The sequence below is a fragment of the Priapulus caudatus genome, unplaced genomic scaffold, assembly GCF_000485595.1.
Source record: "Priapulus caudatus unplaced genomic scaffold, Priapulus_caudatus-5.0.1 Scaffold386, whole genome shotgun sequence".
In the NCBI taxonomy this organism is placed as follows: domain Eukaryota; kingdom Metazoa; phylum Priapulida; class Priapulimorpha; order Priapulimorphida; family Priapulidae; genus Priapulus; species Priapulus caudatus.
This window is the reverse complement of record NW_014577447.1, coordinates 126,743-142,378: the sequence shown is the minus strand read 5'-3', so window position 1 is coordinate 142,378 and position 15,636 is coordinate 126,743. Positions and strand designations below refer to the sequence as shown.

The 15,636-nt window shown below is 49.9% G+C and overlaps 2 protein-coding genes across 2 annotated transcripts in view; one reads left to right on the top strand and one right to left on the bottom strand.

The window, feature by feature from the left end:
- The window catches only part of LOC106809816 (zinc finger protein 423-like), a 36,603-nt gene extending 23,794 nt beyond the window's left edge, over positions 1 to 12,809 (top strand). Inside the window, exons 2-7 of the mRNA XM_014813027.1 lie at positions 1,299 to 1,580; positions 3,800 to 5,381; positions 6,053 to 6,232; positions 7,582 to 7,762; positions 8,191 to 8,406; positions 9,116 to 12,809. Coding sequence (XP_014668513.1) covers positions 1,299 to 1,580; positions 3,800 to 5,381; positions 6,053 to 6,232; positions 7,582 to 7,762; positions 8,191 to 8,406; positions 9,116 to 11,497 — 4,823 coding nt within the window. The 3' untranslated portion in view covers positions 11,498 to 12,809. The remainder of the gene's footprint in view (positions 1 to 1,298; positions 1,581 to 3,799; positions 5,382 to 6,052; positions 6,233 to 7,581; positions 7,763 to 8,190; positions 8,407 to 9,115) is intronic.
- A 278-nt stretch (positions 12,810 to 13,087) lies between these two features.
- LOC106809815 (beta-catenin-like protein 1) overlaps positions 13,088 to 15,636 on the bottom strand; it is a gene marked incomplete in the record, with an annotated part of 12,574 nt that continues 10,025 nt past the window's right edge. The window contains 3 exon segments of the mRNA XM_014813026.1: positions 13,088 to 13,679; positions 14,002 to 14,118; positions 14,946 to 15,018. Coding sequence (XP_014668512.1) covers positions 14,030 to 14,118; positions 14,946 to 15,018 — 162 coding nt within the window.

Sequence of the window (15,636 nt, the reverse complement as noted above, 5' to 3'; positions counted from 1 at the left end):
GTGTGTGTGTGTGTGTGTGTGTGTGTGTGTGTGTGTGTGTGTGTGCGTGCGCGTGTGTGTGTGTGCGCGCGTGCGTGCGCGCGTGTGTGCGTACGTGCGTGCGCGTGTGCGTGCGTTTGAGCGTGCGCGTGTGCTTGCGCGTTTGTATGTGTATGTATATTACATGTGAATATATATCGTGTACATGTATGTGTATGTACATGTACATGTGTGTGTGTGCGCGCGTGTGGTGTGTGTGTGTGTGTGTGTGTGTGTGTGTGTGTGTGTGTGTGTGTGTGTGTGTGTGTGTGTGTGTGTGTGCGCGCGCGCATACACGCGCGCGCGTGTTTGCGTGTGCGTTTGCGTGTCTGTGTATGCGCGCACACATGCGTGTGTGCGTTTGTGTGTGTGTGCGCGCATACACGCGCGCGCGTGTGTTTGTGTCTGTGTGCACGCGTGTGTGTGTATGTGTGTGTTTGTTTGTGTGTATGTCTGCGCGCGTGCGTATGTGTATGTGGTCGTTCTACCGTTCGCTGTTCTAAATGCTATACACGCCCGTCGCCGCAGACTGCATGTGTAAACGTGACACTGACTAGACAACCGACGCTATAGCGTCGCGTTACGGATAGCAGCAATACGTCACAGGATGGATGCGCTTTGTTGTCACCCCGCCTCCCCGCCCCACCGAAAGCTCTAGTAGCAATAGCGAACGCGCGAAAATACATGGGGATGCCGAGCGGAAACTGCAGTGTGGTGCAGGCATATAGAGATTACCTACGCGTGGCCGTGTGTTGGTAGTATAGTTGTGGCGCAGGTTAATCGTGTATATACGTGGCAGTGCATCCATATCTCTGTCCGCTCAGCTGACTATTGAATTAAGATTTGTCTCTGCTGGCACCGTACACTCCTGCTGCATTGTTTGTCTGAGAAACAGCCGTTTTCGCAGGCGCTTAGGAATTTCAATTAAAAAATCCCCCGCCTCCCTCACGACTTAACCAATCCGGTTAAAGAATAAACTGCGGTAGAAGCTTATTCTGTACAGCAATTGAGTACAAAAACATCTATTTTGATCATTAAGAACAACTTAATTCGCGACTGACGGTGTAATGAACGAAAGCCGGCGATCGCAACATCCGATGTCGATATCGCCAACATTGTCGTCAACAGCGTGCGTGCGACGATATACGCTCGCGTGCGTATAAGTGTGACCCTAACACCTCGCCTCTCGCACAAGTCGCGCCATGTACATCGCGTGTCACCACCGCACCACTGCCATCATTCGGCTCTAAATACGCGCGTTCCATTTCCTCTGTCCGCAGGTGACGAATGCGGCGGACGTCCGGCTTCACGCGGCGGCTGGGACGCGGCGAGTGCCGGAAGCGGCAGTGCGTCCGTCTGCAGCGCCACGGACAGCGAGTCGAGCGTGCTGACGACAGACGGACTGCACCCGTGTCGGCTGTGCGAGCGCGCCTTCGCCTCGGCGTCGGCGCTGCGTCAGCACGAGGAGGAGCACGCCGACGTGCTACGTCATCCGTGCGGCGTCTGCAGCAAGCGCTTTCGTCACAAGCGCAGCCGAGATCGGCACGCGAAGTCTCACACCGGTAAGTGATGCAACCACGAAGGAGAGAGCGCGACAATCCGCCACGCACGGCCGCTGCCGCTAACCGGTGCCGGTTGTCCCGCTGATCAAGATCAGAACTGACGAGTTACACTCTCATCGCAAGGAGAACATGTAAATAAATAAACGAGTAAATAAATAAATGAGTATAAAAAAATAAAAATAAAAATAAAAAAAATAAAAAAAAATAATAAATAAATAAATAAATAAATAAATAAATAAATAATAAGTAAATAAATGTGTATATTTGATCGTATTATAAATGGATAGAAGACATTTACATTTATTCATCATCAATGTTACTCGACGTGTGACATCGCGGGCAGGCATGGCACTATCCTACGCACAAGAGCGCGTGTCGAGCAGTAATGTAGGCTGGCCGTACATACTAGACATACGTGTGTGTAATAAACCCAATTTGTTACGTGAAAATAAGGTGATACAACGTAGATAAAAATCTCGGACGGGGCGTCAGTTATTTTTAAGCTCATCTGACATAGTCAGATGCACCTTGTTAGAATCGCGATTGACGTATTACGTCCGGCGTGAGTCCGTCCTGTGCGTCCGTCCGTTGCGTCGTGGCGTCGTCAACAGTTGGTACAAATCAAAGGCTTTCGACGTACGGATTCGAAAAATCAGGGACGTGGGGGGGGTTTAATGCCATGAAAACGAGTTGATGTCGAAGCTGGGGTCAAGGATAAAGGTCAAGGAGGTGAGAAAGAAGGGAACATTCCCGGTCCTTAACTTGAGAGGTGAATAGGGAGGGGAATGGCAAGACGTTGCGGCACTAAATCTAAACGCGCGACCTAGGGGCTCGTGGATAGTCGGTGTATAGCAAGGCCGATGGTAGAAAAGCATCATGTGCCGAAATTGAGGTCAGCAGTCAAAGGGTCAAGGGAACAGGGGCAGATTTAGAACCATTTCATAGGACATGTCCTGACGGAGCGATTGAAAAACTTTTTTGTTTCAGCGTGACCTACCATTGTTTGAGCTTTTATTGAAGGACCATCGAATGTACTTTCGCTGACATGCGAAGAGTAAGTGTCGGATAATCTTTTGACCCTCAAGAGGAGAGTTAAACATGGATTTGTTTACTGTTAGAGAGAATTTGACTGCCGGGTTTGCTAGTAGAATCTATACATGCCTGGACGTATGAGGCTACAATGTCACAATAAAATTTCAAAAGCTAAATTTGGTTGAAGAATGTTTATGCTCCTTAAATCGTATAATTTCTATGGCATTCTGCACTGTCAGTGTGTTACATGTAACTTATGCCACTGCCAGTGCATGTGGTGGTGATAGTACTGTGTAGTTTTTGCCTGCGTTAATTAGTTACAGATGGCAGCTCTTTATTTCAGCCTGTAGGCTTGCGTAGGTAAATGGATGAGTGCTTACCTATTCTGTCTTGCAACTAGTTGTTGCTACTACGTACGATGGTAGCTTCCATCTTTAATCTTAAGACACATAAACGTACGCGCCATCTCGTGGCAACTTTCATAACGATCCCAACGAACATTTCTTCGAGAAGGTTCCTGATACCATCCCTGTGCTTTCCACTGTTTCGGCGCGTATGTGAACACATTTGGTACTAACAGGGTTTACTAGAATCCCACCACTCCACCACAGAGTCACCGCAGTAGACGTGAGATGAGCGCTGTCGCTCCGCGGCACTTGTTTGTGATTAGGATGAGCAGATTTATTTCAACACACGTATATCCTATATTTGAAATAAAAACACGCGAGTTTACCGCTCACAAAACAAATGGAAATTCTCTGCTTACAGCTATTTATTGATTTTTTTTAACGATTTAATGAGTATAGAAGAGGACTTATAAGAGTAACTCCAATAGGCCATATCACTATAACTGCGTATAATAAAAACCAACAATAACGTGGTATTAATAACTGTATGCTCGCCTCTAAAACAGTCTAGAATCGCCATGTTCGCCAATACGCATTCTCACCTTTCTACACATTTCTACACCATTCTCAAATTATGATCACGTGTGAAGACACCTATGTAGCTTGGTTGCCGAGACGTGACGTTAGTTTCAAGATGACGTAGACCCCATATTAGTTTTGATTCCAGGCGTACTTCATATGCTAACGATAGTTGCCTCGGGTGAGATGCGTGCACACACACACTCACACTCCCACATGCGATCCCCAACACACACGCGTACACGTCGTGGCTTGTTTCAGGTGAGAAGAAGTATCAGTGCGTGCAGTGCGACATGGCCTTCGTCAGACGCGATCACCTCAAGGCTCACGAGAAGAACCACGACAGCGTCCGATTCATATGCCTCATCTGCCAGCGAGAATACGCAACATCGGCCGCACTCACGTCTCACGTTAGCCACGAGCACCCCGACGGTGCGGCGGAGACGACGACGACGACAGTGTCATCGTCGCCCTCGTCGCCGCCGCCTGGTATCCGCTGCTCGCGCTGCCCGGCGACGTTCGGGACCGCGTCGGCGCTCAGGCTGCACGCAAAAACGCACGACGCTAGCGGCGCGGGAGCCGCGGCTGCGGTCACCGCCAGCGTCAACAACTACAAGTGCTTGCACTGCCATACCCAGTGCGCCGGCAAGACGTCGCTCGAGACGCACATACGCGAGCAGCACGGACCGGATCGCGTCAACATCTGTCCGACGTGCAGCAAGCGCTGCAGCAACCTCGACGGCGTCTACATACACTATCACAAGACGCACGGCAAGAACTCGAGCAAGAGTCGCGAACGCGACGGCAAGATGCTCACGTGCCACACGTGCCAGCGCATGTTCTTCAACCGCGAGAAGTACGACGTGCACGTGAAGAAGTGCGAGGCGTCGATGGTCGGCATCGGCGTCTACGTTTGCCCGTACTGCAACAGCCGCTACCAGAGCGAGTTCAATCTGTACGAGCACATCGAGATAGCGCACACGCGCGACACCGTGCAGTGCAAGTACTGCGGCATGCGCTTCATGAACAAGGACATGCTTCGCAAGCACGTCGCGCTGCTGCACGCGTCGCCCGGCCAACAACAACAGCAACAGCCGCCGCAGAAGCAGCAGACGACGGCGGCGACCGGCAGCAGCGGCGGTAGCGCGGCCGGGATGTCGAAGCCGCCCGCCATCTTGATTCCGGCGTCTCAGGTGAGTCCGGCCGCTGTGTCGTTGATCAGCGCGCAGGTGAGTCCCGCCGCCAGCAGAACCCCGCACCGTCTCACCCCGGCTGAAAGTCGCGGCGCTGCTGCGGCTCCGTCTAGCGGCCGCAGCAAGAACAACCCGCCGTCGACTGCCGCTGCGACGTCGTCGTCGGGCTGGCTGCGGGCCGACAGCAGTTTCACGCCGACGTCAGCTAGTCTCCTGGAGAAAACCCGATCGGCTTCGAGTAAGTCTCTGCTCTCACCTACCACCACTGCTACCACCGCCGCCGCCGCCGCCGCCGCCGCCAGCAGCAACAGCAGCAGCAGCGGCGGCAGTGTGGCCAACCCGTGCAAGAGTCCCAGCGACACGCTCAAGTCGCCGACCGTGTTCATGTGCAACCAGTGCGACGCGGCGCTGCCGGACTTTCAGGCGTTCCGCGACCACCAGAAGTCGCACCTCGACTCCGGGGCGGCGGCGTTCCACTGCCCGCACTGCGAGCAGGTGTTCCCCGCCGAGGATCAGCTCGACGGTCACGTGCTGACGCACTACATGTCGTCGACGACCGAGTACGGCTGTCAGAGCTGCGTCAAGCTGTTTCTGAAGCCCGACGAACTGCAGAAGCATCTCATGGACATCCACGCCCATCACCTCTACAGGTGCGCATACTATAGACGCGGTCTACTGCACAATGTCCCCGCGAGCTCACTCGTGTTTCGAGAAATCGAGACTTCCCAAAACTACGTCATCCATGTGACGTCACACGACACGCGTTTTTCACAGTTTCTTTACAAAATCGTGTTAAAAATACGTTTAGTGTTTAATAATTTTTTTTACCAATGCATATAGTTGAAAAATAACATAGCTAAACATTACTCGGGTTATTAGCGTTCGCATAGGCTTTAACTACATGTGCGCGTATAGAGGTAGCATAGGTCGATAATAAAGATCGAATAGATGCTTATACGGTACGGTTCGGGGGATAGGCTAGAGGGTAGGTTTCTAGGTAGGTGGTCTTGCAACTGCCTTCACAGGTGAATGACCTAGCAGGTAGGTTTCCCGGTAGATGGTCTTGCAGCTACGCTCACAGGTGGAGAGGATAGCGGGTAGGTAGTTACTACCTACCCGCTATCCTCTAATGGTTACAAAGGTAGACACATTTTCAGGTAGGCATTTGCATGCAAGCAGCGAGCTACAGTTACATGCGTAGGTATGGGTTACACGTGGCGCGTAGATTGTCGAAGATCTTGCAATAGTATTGTAAATTCGTCATACTACAATGTATTGACGCATATACAAGCTAATCGCGTTTGCCTCTGCTGCTTTCCAGGTGCTCCCTGTGCCAAGAAATCTTTGATTCCAAGGTGACAATACAGGTTCACTTTGCCGTGAAGCACAGCAACGAATGCAAGCTGTTCAAGTGTACGAGTTGCCGTACTCTGTTTCGCTCGGAGATGGAGTGGCAGCTACACGTGAAGGTTACGCACCTTAGAAAGGGCAAACCTTACAGGTACGTTACTGCCAGAAACAAAGACCCTACATACGGATTTATAAGTAAACATTTGAGATCTTAAGATCACCACGTGCCACAGTAATAGCAGGCAACCCAACGTCTGGTAATATTTTTCAATTTCATTGCTCCCAGTGGGTACGAATCCAATACTCATTCTTCCAATAACCCTCTAGAGATTATATATCAATGTGATTATTTCTAACTGTTTGTAACGGTTTCTTACGATGAGTCATTATTACGACGAGTTTGATAAACATATAGGTTCCCACCCCACTTATTTCACATAGTGAATATTATTATTATTAGTAATTATTTTTTTTCTTCTTCTTCTTCTTCTTCTTCTTCTTCTTCATCATCTTCATATTCATCTCGTTCTTCTTATTTCTTGTTATTCTTCTTCTTCTTCTTATTGTTAATTACTATTATTAGACGCACTTTGTTCGTGTCTGTGACATTTCCTCTGCTGCAACGCTACAAATAACATAACTCTCCCTTGCGTCTCACACGAATAACCTCCCTACCATAAAGTGCAGTGCATAATGCTACAATAAAGAAGTCACAACTGTCATGCCTTTCCTCCGAATCGAGACATCTGCTAGCAGACTAGCTCTAGAACTATAGCCCTTCGCTCTGCACGCCGAGTGCCACAGGCCTATGGCAGAGCGAAGGGCTATAGAAATTTAGTTCTAGAACTACTAGCAGAGAATCTCACGACGATGAGCCTCTTTTCATTTGTATAAGTAAAGCCCAACTCAAGCCCAAGAATACTGTTCTAATATTTCCATGCGTGCGCGTGTGTGTGCCTTTAGAAATATTTTCATGCAAGAAACAATTCATAGCTGTTATAAATATCACGAGTCTATAATAGAAAATTCAATAATAGAATTGTCTATTATGGACTCTTGATAATATACAGACGTCATGTCGATTGAAAAGTCAGGAGTACATGAATATACATCTCTATCTCTATTAGGGTGTGTTCTGAAAAGCTTTCTTCGTGACCGCTATTGACCACGTATTGTATCTACATTTCTATGAGGGCAGCTGCCCCCTTACCTTGCTACGGCCCTGTTATTATTCCGTATGTGTTGTAAATTTTAGTTTTAAACTTTATTATACAAATGGCAGTCAAGCCATACTTTCCCCTCACAATGGCGCACCACTATATCTCATGTGCATATGACACGCTGCCATACCTTCCATCACAAATGCTAACTAATGCCATGCTATCAATTTTACCCGGTCAATGCCGAGAACGTCTCCTAGCAACCTATACCCGCCATGGCCTTTATGCATATGTTGGAAATGATGACCTTCTAAAGCTTCGAAACGCGCATTGTTTCCAGGTGCCTGTTCTGTCAGGAAGGATTTAGCAGTGAAATCGAACTTCAGTTGCACATTACAACTCACCAGAAGCAATTTGCATGCCGTTTGTGTGACGAAGCCTTCCACGTCGAATTCCTACTAGACAAACACACGGAGCAGAAGCACAGTGCTGCGGCCAGAGCAAGTCACCGAACTACAAAGGTACCTATATTGCAATATTATGATGATAAAATATCAGTATTGATTTGCGTGAGAGAAGGCGTACGAACTGCAAAGATTACCGTTACTGTAATACTTAATGTTGACATACTTTATATATCTTTAAAAAATGGGCGAAGGGCTGATGTACCGTAAAATTCCGTAATAAAATCATTTGATTTACTTTGGTTTTCGTTTACTTTTATTTTTAAACTTTTTTTCATTATGATACGTAGCTTTGACCAAACGTAGAGCGATCACAAATGATACCGATGTCGTAAGATTCCCGAATAATATATTCGATAGGCAATACAAATAGGTGCCTCCCCATTGAAGAAACATATAGCTAATAGTATAGTAGTAGCAGCAGATACGTGACGTTGCCTCTACGACAGTGAGCCTCTCTTACAGTGCCGTTGTTTTGTTCATAGTCGTCTGCGTCGTCAGCGAGCAAGCCGGCGACCGAGAAGCGATCGGTGATCAAGTGCAATATCTGTGACATCACGTTCGCCAAGTCGGAACAGCTGCAGGAGCACCGCCTGGAGATGCACAGCATCGCAGCGCCCCCTGCGAAGGCTGCCAGCCCCATCGCGGCCTCGGACCCGATGCAGGCGACCGGGCCGCAGAAGTGCAACATTTGCGACAAGGTACGCAGAAGGCGACCACCTCGCCCAAAGGCGGCGCTCATCACTGGATGGCGCCTCTCAAGAAACTCACTCACAAGCACACGCAAATACACGCGCACGCACGCACGCACAACCATGCATGCACGCACGCACACCCACACACGCACACACGCACGCACACGTACAACCACACTCACATACACACATTAACCCATGACACAGTTTGATTCTATCAGATAGAGCACAGCCTGTTACAGCAGGCATTTTGTTGGTGTAGATTTGATCCTCGACATTTTCGGACATAAAAATTATTAGCGATCTGATTAGGGAGCTGTTTACTCAGTATAGCTGACGATCATGTCAAGTTGTAAGTGTCAATGAGGACAGTCCAACTTATCAATGATCACTTTTACCACAATCCACCAATCCGCTTCACGGGGGCGTTTTTATAAAAATTGCCTGAACTGATCTAATATTATTAAGTCTGGATTCCGGTGGATTAATCATACGCATTCCAGCCACATTGTGATAGTTATGCCAACATGGTACCCTCACCCTGTGGACGTCTGTGGCAGAGCGAAAAGTAATGTAGATACATACTGTCTCAGAAATTCGCATGCTTGTTCGAACCCTTCTAATTCTCCCCCGACGCGAACAAATACAAAATCCCCCAAAAGAAAACACCTCCATCTTCGCACCGGCGTCACGATTCGTCTGCTATCTTGCGCAGGTGCTGCACTCTATACCAGAGCTGGCCGAACACAAGCTGCAGCACTGCAAGGTCGTGCGGGGCGACGCGTGCGTGCACTGCAAGGAGGCCGTCGCGACGGAGGAGGAGTTCTACGAGCACAGCCGCGCGCACGGCACCGACGGCTCGATGGTGCAGTGCATCGTCTGCCGACAGACGCTGACGTCAATGCTCGAGCTGCAGGCGCACGGCAGCTTTCACTACGGCGCTCAGCCGCCGACGCCGCCGCCCCCGCCGGCGCCCGCCGCCGCCGCGCAGACGCACTGCTACCTGTGCAAGGTACCCTGCGCACCCGACGCCTCGCACGACGTCGTCGTGCAGCTGGTGCCCGGAGCCAACACGACGCAGATCACCGCCTGTGGCGTCTGCTACGACGCGATGACCCGCAAGGAGGAGCCACCATCGGCGGTTGCGGCGGCGGCGGTGGTGGCGCCCCCAGCGGCCAGCAAGCCGCGCTGTAAGGAGTGCGGCGTGAAGTTTGAGAGCGCCGCCGAGCTGCGCGAGCACGAGCCAACGCACAAGCAGCACATGTACCAGTGCATCAAGTGTCAGGAGGCGTTCGCGAGCGAGGAAGCCATCAAGCTGCACGTGATCACGCACGTCGTCACCGAGGGCACGGCGCACGCGTGCCGCCTCTGCCTGCAGGTGTACGACTCGCCGGCGAAGCTGCAGTGCCACCTCATTGAGCACACGTACGCCGGCTGCGCGGGATTCGCCTGTCCCGCATGCAGCGCCGTCTTCGCGACGTCGGCCGCCGTCCAGGCGCACGTCGTCGATCACACGACGGCGCCGAAGCCGTACGAGTGCAGCAAGTGTACGCAGAAGTTCTTCTTCCGCTCGGAGATGGAGAACCACGTGCTCGAGCACAACTACGCGAAGACGCCCTACGGTGGAGAGAGCGGCGCCACCGGCGGAGGCGCGTTTCCCGTACCAAGTCCCGACAACGACAGCAGCGCCACCTCGCAGCTGATACAGGTACTGCAGCAGGTGTCGCCGGGCGAGCCGAGCCGACTGAGTCCGCACAACGGCGGCGTAGGTGGCGCTGTGTTCCCCGACCGCCCCGGCAGCAAGGGAGGCGGCATGTTCTCCGAGAAGACGAGCAGGAAGCGAACGCGCGCGGACCGGCCGAGCAGTAGAGGTTCCGGCTCCGGGGAGCAGCAGCAAGACCGACCAGGCAGCAAGTCGTCTGCCGACGCGCCACGCAGTCCCAGCCGCAAGACGCCGCTGACGACGCTCAGCCCGAAAAACATCATGGCGTCGCTGCCGCCGCCGCCGGAGAAACACTCGCCGGATGCGAAGCGGGAGTTCGAGTGTCCCGACTGCGGGCGCACGTTTAGCAACGAGAACAGCATCGACAACCACATGAAGATCCACCGCGCCGCCGGCAGCATCGCCTACAAGTGCTCGCTGTGCACGCTCGAGTTCGCGCACTCGGCCGACATGCGACAGCACTTCTTCGAGACGCACTCGATGGGCGAGCTGCAGTCGTCGCGCCGCAAGACGACGTACGCGTGCGGCGACTGCGACCGCGAGTTCCCGTGCCTCAGCAACCTGCAGGGCCACGCAAAGCTGCACGCGGCGCGCTGCGCGCCGTGCCGCTGCCCGACGTGCGGCAAGGAGTTCGCGCTAGCTCGCAACCTGACGATCCACCTGCGCTCGCACAGCGGCGAGAAACCGTACGAGTGTCCGATCTGCAAGAAGTGCTTTGCGCGCAAGGAGAACCGCAAGACGCACATGAAGTCGCACGCGGGCCGCCGGCCGTTCATGTGCCCGCAGTGCGGCAAGATGTTCGCGCGCAAGAACCACGTGAAGAGCCACATACAGTCGCACTTCCGCGACGCAGCGCGCGGCGCGTGCGCCACCTGCGGGGCGCAGTTCGCCGACACGGCCGCGCTGTGGCAGCACTTGAAGACGGCGCACGACCTTCCGGCGGAAGCCGTCTGCCACGTCTGCAACGAGACGTTCGCGCTGAAGCGTAACTACCAGCGGCACATGAAGAAGTCGCACGGCATCGACGTCGTCGTCGGCCACCAGACGGCGCCACGAGTCGACGATGCGGCGAGCAGGGCGCTGGAGTCTCGCGCGCCGTCTGACTGTGGCGCCACCCTCTCGCCGCTGGGCAACTGCAGCAGCGAGTGCTCGAACGACGACGACGCGGAGGCGCTGGAGTCGTCGGCGCTGGACACGTCGACGTGCAGCGACGACGTCGACAGTCTCGACACGACCAGCTCGGCAGGAGTGAGCAGCACGGACACGGCGGCCGGCGGCGGCGGCGACAAGATGAACGGCATCGCGTTCCTCGTCACGGACAACGACAACGCAGACGAGCAGACGGCGGGCGCTGTCGTGCTGAACAACGCCTGACGTGAACGCACGAAACATTGAACGCACGGAACATTGAACGCACAGAACAGTGAACACACGGAACGGCAAACGCATGGAACATTGAACGCACTAAACAGGCCGCCAGCCCTTCAACCACCCACCCAACACCTCGTATGTGGAATAACGAGTTGTCGTATGGAACACGAAAGAGTGAACGCGCGCATGGAGCAGAGACCGCGCCCAAGAAACAGGGAACGCACGTGGCAGTGAACGCACGCATGGGACAGTGAACGCACGCATGCAAAAGGCGTCGCGTGCGTGGAACAGAGTACGCATGGAGCAGTGAACGCACGGAACAGTAAACGCGTGTAACAGGGAACGCGTGCATGAAACAGGGAACGCACAGGACAGTAAAGGCAGGCATGGAACAGGATCCGCGCGCATGGTACACGTAACGCATGCCCGAAGCATGGAACACATGGAGCAGCAAACGTGCGCACGGAACATGGAACGGAGCACATGGATCAACTAATGTGCACCAAGAAACACCAAACGCGCAAACGGAACGGGTTGTTCGCGTTGATTGGATCATTACTACATGTATATATAAATGTATATAAATGTATGTATTTATGCGTTAGCGACATGAAAACATTTTCAGTGGATACCGCTATTGCATAAATTCGTGGCGTGTCCGCGTATGTATATGTGGCAAGTGTTATGAATGGATATGTGTGCGTGCGTGCTGGCGTGTGTGAGAGCGAAAATGACTGTTAAATATTAAAATCACAGCTTTGTTCAAATTCTGCAGTGTTTATGGTATCTCAACAATGACAAAGCAAATCGCAATTTAACAGATGATGATTATCGAACATAATGGGCTCATGTCAAGAACATAATTCTATATAATATTTTACAAGGCGCTATTTCTACCAGTAATACACGACATAGAGATTATATAGATATTATAGTAACCAATTAAAGAATCCGGCTCTGACTCTCGTTCTGTGATGGACGAGCGCGCATTATACATGAAGAGCTGCATGTTGTAGGTGAACAAGTCCCGCTTTTCTCTTGTTAAAAATACAGGAGTACGGTGTACAAAATGTATATAAAACATTTCAAATGTATATATAAAGAATGGTATCATTCGATTACGTAATACGAATGAACAGAAAGGCTGATGTGTATAGCAATGTCTTATTTTAGTGGTGTCATTTCAATAAAGTGTTTCGAAAAATAATTCAAATTCAAATTGTATATGTAATTTTCGAATAATTTTTCTAAATGCAACAACTCAAATTTCCACAATGTTCATCAGAATATATCATTCAGTACGTCTACAAATATACAATTACGTTTAACATTATTTATTGTGTAACTACATTTTAATATATTTTATATAACTATATAACATTTACTACAGCTACAAATACTATGTTGTAAGCATTCGTTTAATGTCTGGTGGGCTAAACCAATAGAAGCAAATAGGCTTCACTGAGAATTTCTGTAGCCTTTCAGACTTTAGCGATAACATCACCTATTTTTCCCACATGGGTCTCAGCCCAAAATAAATCCTATCACTTATCGTGAAAATGATCAAGCAACGAATCCAACGAGAACCTCGTGTTTAGATTACTTACAAAAGGACATTTATTTTCACTTCATAAACAATCATTACAAACGTTGGACATTTTGCAACAATGGATCACACCTCTGCAGGGTGCACGCTACAGTACCACCAAGGACGCAACAAAATTAAGAAAAACGTGATCCAGAACTGAACACTATGGCTCCGTCAATCCGCCGTGGCGTCCATGGTCTCCACACGTTACGTACAAGTCACAATGTATTACACAATCTTCACACTAAATACTTTTGTTAAGCTATCAGAGAGCTCTTCCCCCCCTTCTCCGTTAGCACCACACGCACTGCCTTCGACCACGCCGCCACCCGCCATGCGACCTAAATCGGCAAGATTCGCGCTCGCAGACGCGGCGGCAAAGAGCGGACGAGGAAGCATGGCCTCGGGGGAGAGGGGAGCAAGATTAAGCCTGGCTGGAGCTCTACTGCGCAGCTTCACCCCCCCCCCCCCCCCCCCCGCCCCACGCCGCCGCATTGTCGCTCGCCAGATGCGCGCAGGCCTGGGCGCCGAATCGCGTTTGCTGCTCCTCTCGCGAGACCTTGGCTTCTGTCTATGCACGTGGAACTCCTTTCCATGCTGGAAACAACGAGAGAGCATGAGAAACGTTGATCGAGGAGTTGTGTACGTGCTTGGCAGTCGGTCGAGCACTGCGGTCTGTCATCACCACAGCGATTTCTAAGAACAGGTACTCTTAGCTGGGCAATAATTTGTTTGTTGGCTATATTTAGATTTTTTTCTCTAATTTTATTTAGGTAAATCCGGTTATTTACAATCTAATTTGGCTAAATTGTCGAAGGGTAGGGGAGGGGGGATGGATGAACCAGCGTAACGCTTTCCTACTTGACGTGATGCATGCTGCCATCTGCGTGTGATTAGCATGCACGCGAGCGCGACTAACCTGCGCGAAGATCTCGATTAGATGCCGGCTAGAATTTGTCGACGAGCTGCAGCAATCGCTTTTGTTCGGCATCTCTGGTCTCTGGGTCCTTGTCGTCGCCAATGTTCCCTGCGTATTCTACACAAGCGCAAGCACAGGATGAAGAATGAGCTTCGCAGCCATTACGCGCTGAAGTTAATCACTCCACATTGACCGCACGTTTCACCGCGTGGCGTAAGAAGCACACAGCTGGCATGATGGCGAGGGTCGCTTTAAAGGGACACGTGACCTTGCATATTTTCAGTTAAAATAAGTTTATATTACGCTACATAATCGTTCAATATTCATTAGAAATTGTTTCTATTTTATTTTAAAACTAATGGCTGTATCGTTGCTTACAACGACAACATGCACCACTACTAGCCTAGCTACTTTCAAAGTTGCACATCACAACTTTTCGGCTGCAGGCTACAGACCGAGGGCATTACTTATTTATTAATATAAGAGGAGAAGGATTGCAATATTTTATAAACAACTCAAACAACATCATCATGGGGTGTTATGTCAGCAGCCAAAAATCAAGATTTCTGAACTAATTGTTGTTTTATGACAAAATTAATATGAACACATGATGGATACATTTGTACGTATATGCTATTGTTTATGCACGTACTATCCTAATATACCCTAAAATTCAAGGGTGCAGTATCCCTTTAACATGATCACATTCCTACATGATTAATCCAGCAGCCTTTGCAGGCTGCGTGAGCGCAGTTAGTGGTGTAAACAACCTCCAGCTCTGCCGCACAAAGGAGTGAGTGAATCATTAAATATTGCGCACATACATACCGTCAACATTACTGTATTGTACTGTGCTATTAAAAGACATGATGTGTCGAATGTAATATGTCAGAGGGACGAAGAGCTCTTGACAAGAACAAATATATCAAATATATCAGCATTACCTCGCATGATATTCCGTATAGTCTTTATTGAACCGCCTCTAAGGTTGAGCATTTGGAGAACTCTTTGCTTTATCTATGAGAAATAAAAAAAGCCCATTTATCATGTAATATGTTCTATAGCAATACATAAGCTCATACTAGATCTGAGTGACTTAATCATGTTAAGTACCTATAGCACTTCAGGAGCACGCAGACAGGTATCCACATACGTGTATAGTCTTGTAAACAAATGGCAACAACAGTTACGTTAGTGTGATCAACAACAGTTACGTTAATGTGATCAACAACAGTTACGTTAATGTGATCAACAGCTATTATCAGTGTGATCAACAGCAGTTACGTTAATGTGATCAAGAGCTATTATCAGTGTGATCAACAGCAGTTATGTTAGTGTGATCAACAGCTATTATCAGTGTGATCAACAGCAGTTACGTTAGTGTGATTAGCAGCTATTATCAGTGTGATCAACAGCAGTTACATTAGTGTGATCAACAGCTATTATCAGTGTGATCAACAGCAGTTACGTTAGTGTGATCAACAGCTATTATCAGTGTGATCAACAGCAGTTACATTAGTGTGATCAACAACTATTATCAGTGTGATCAACAGCAATTACGTTAGTGTGATCAACAGCTATTATCAGTGTGATCAACAGCAGTTACATTAGTGTGATCAACAGCTATTATCAGTG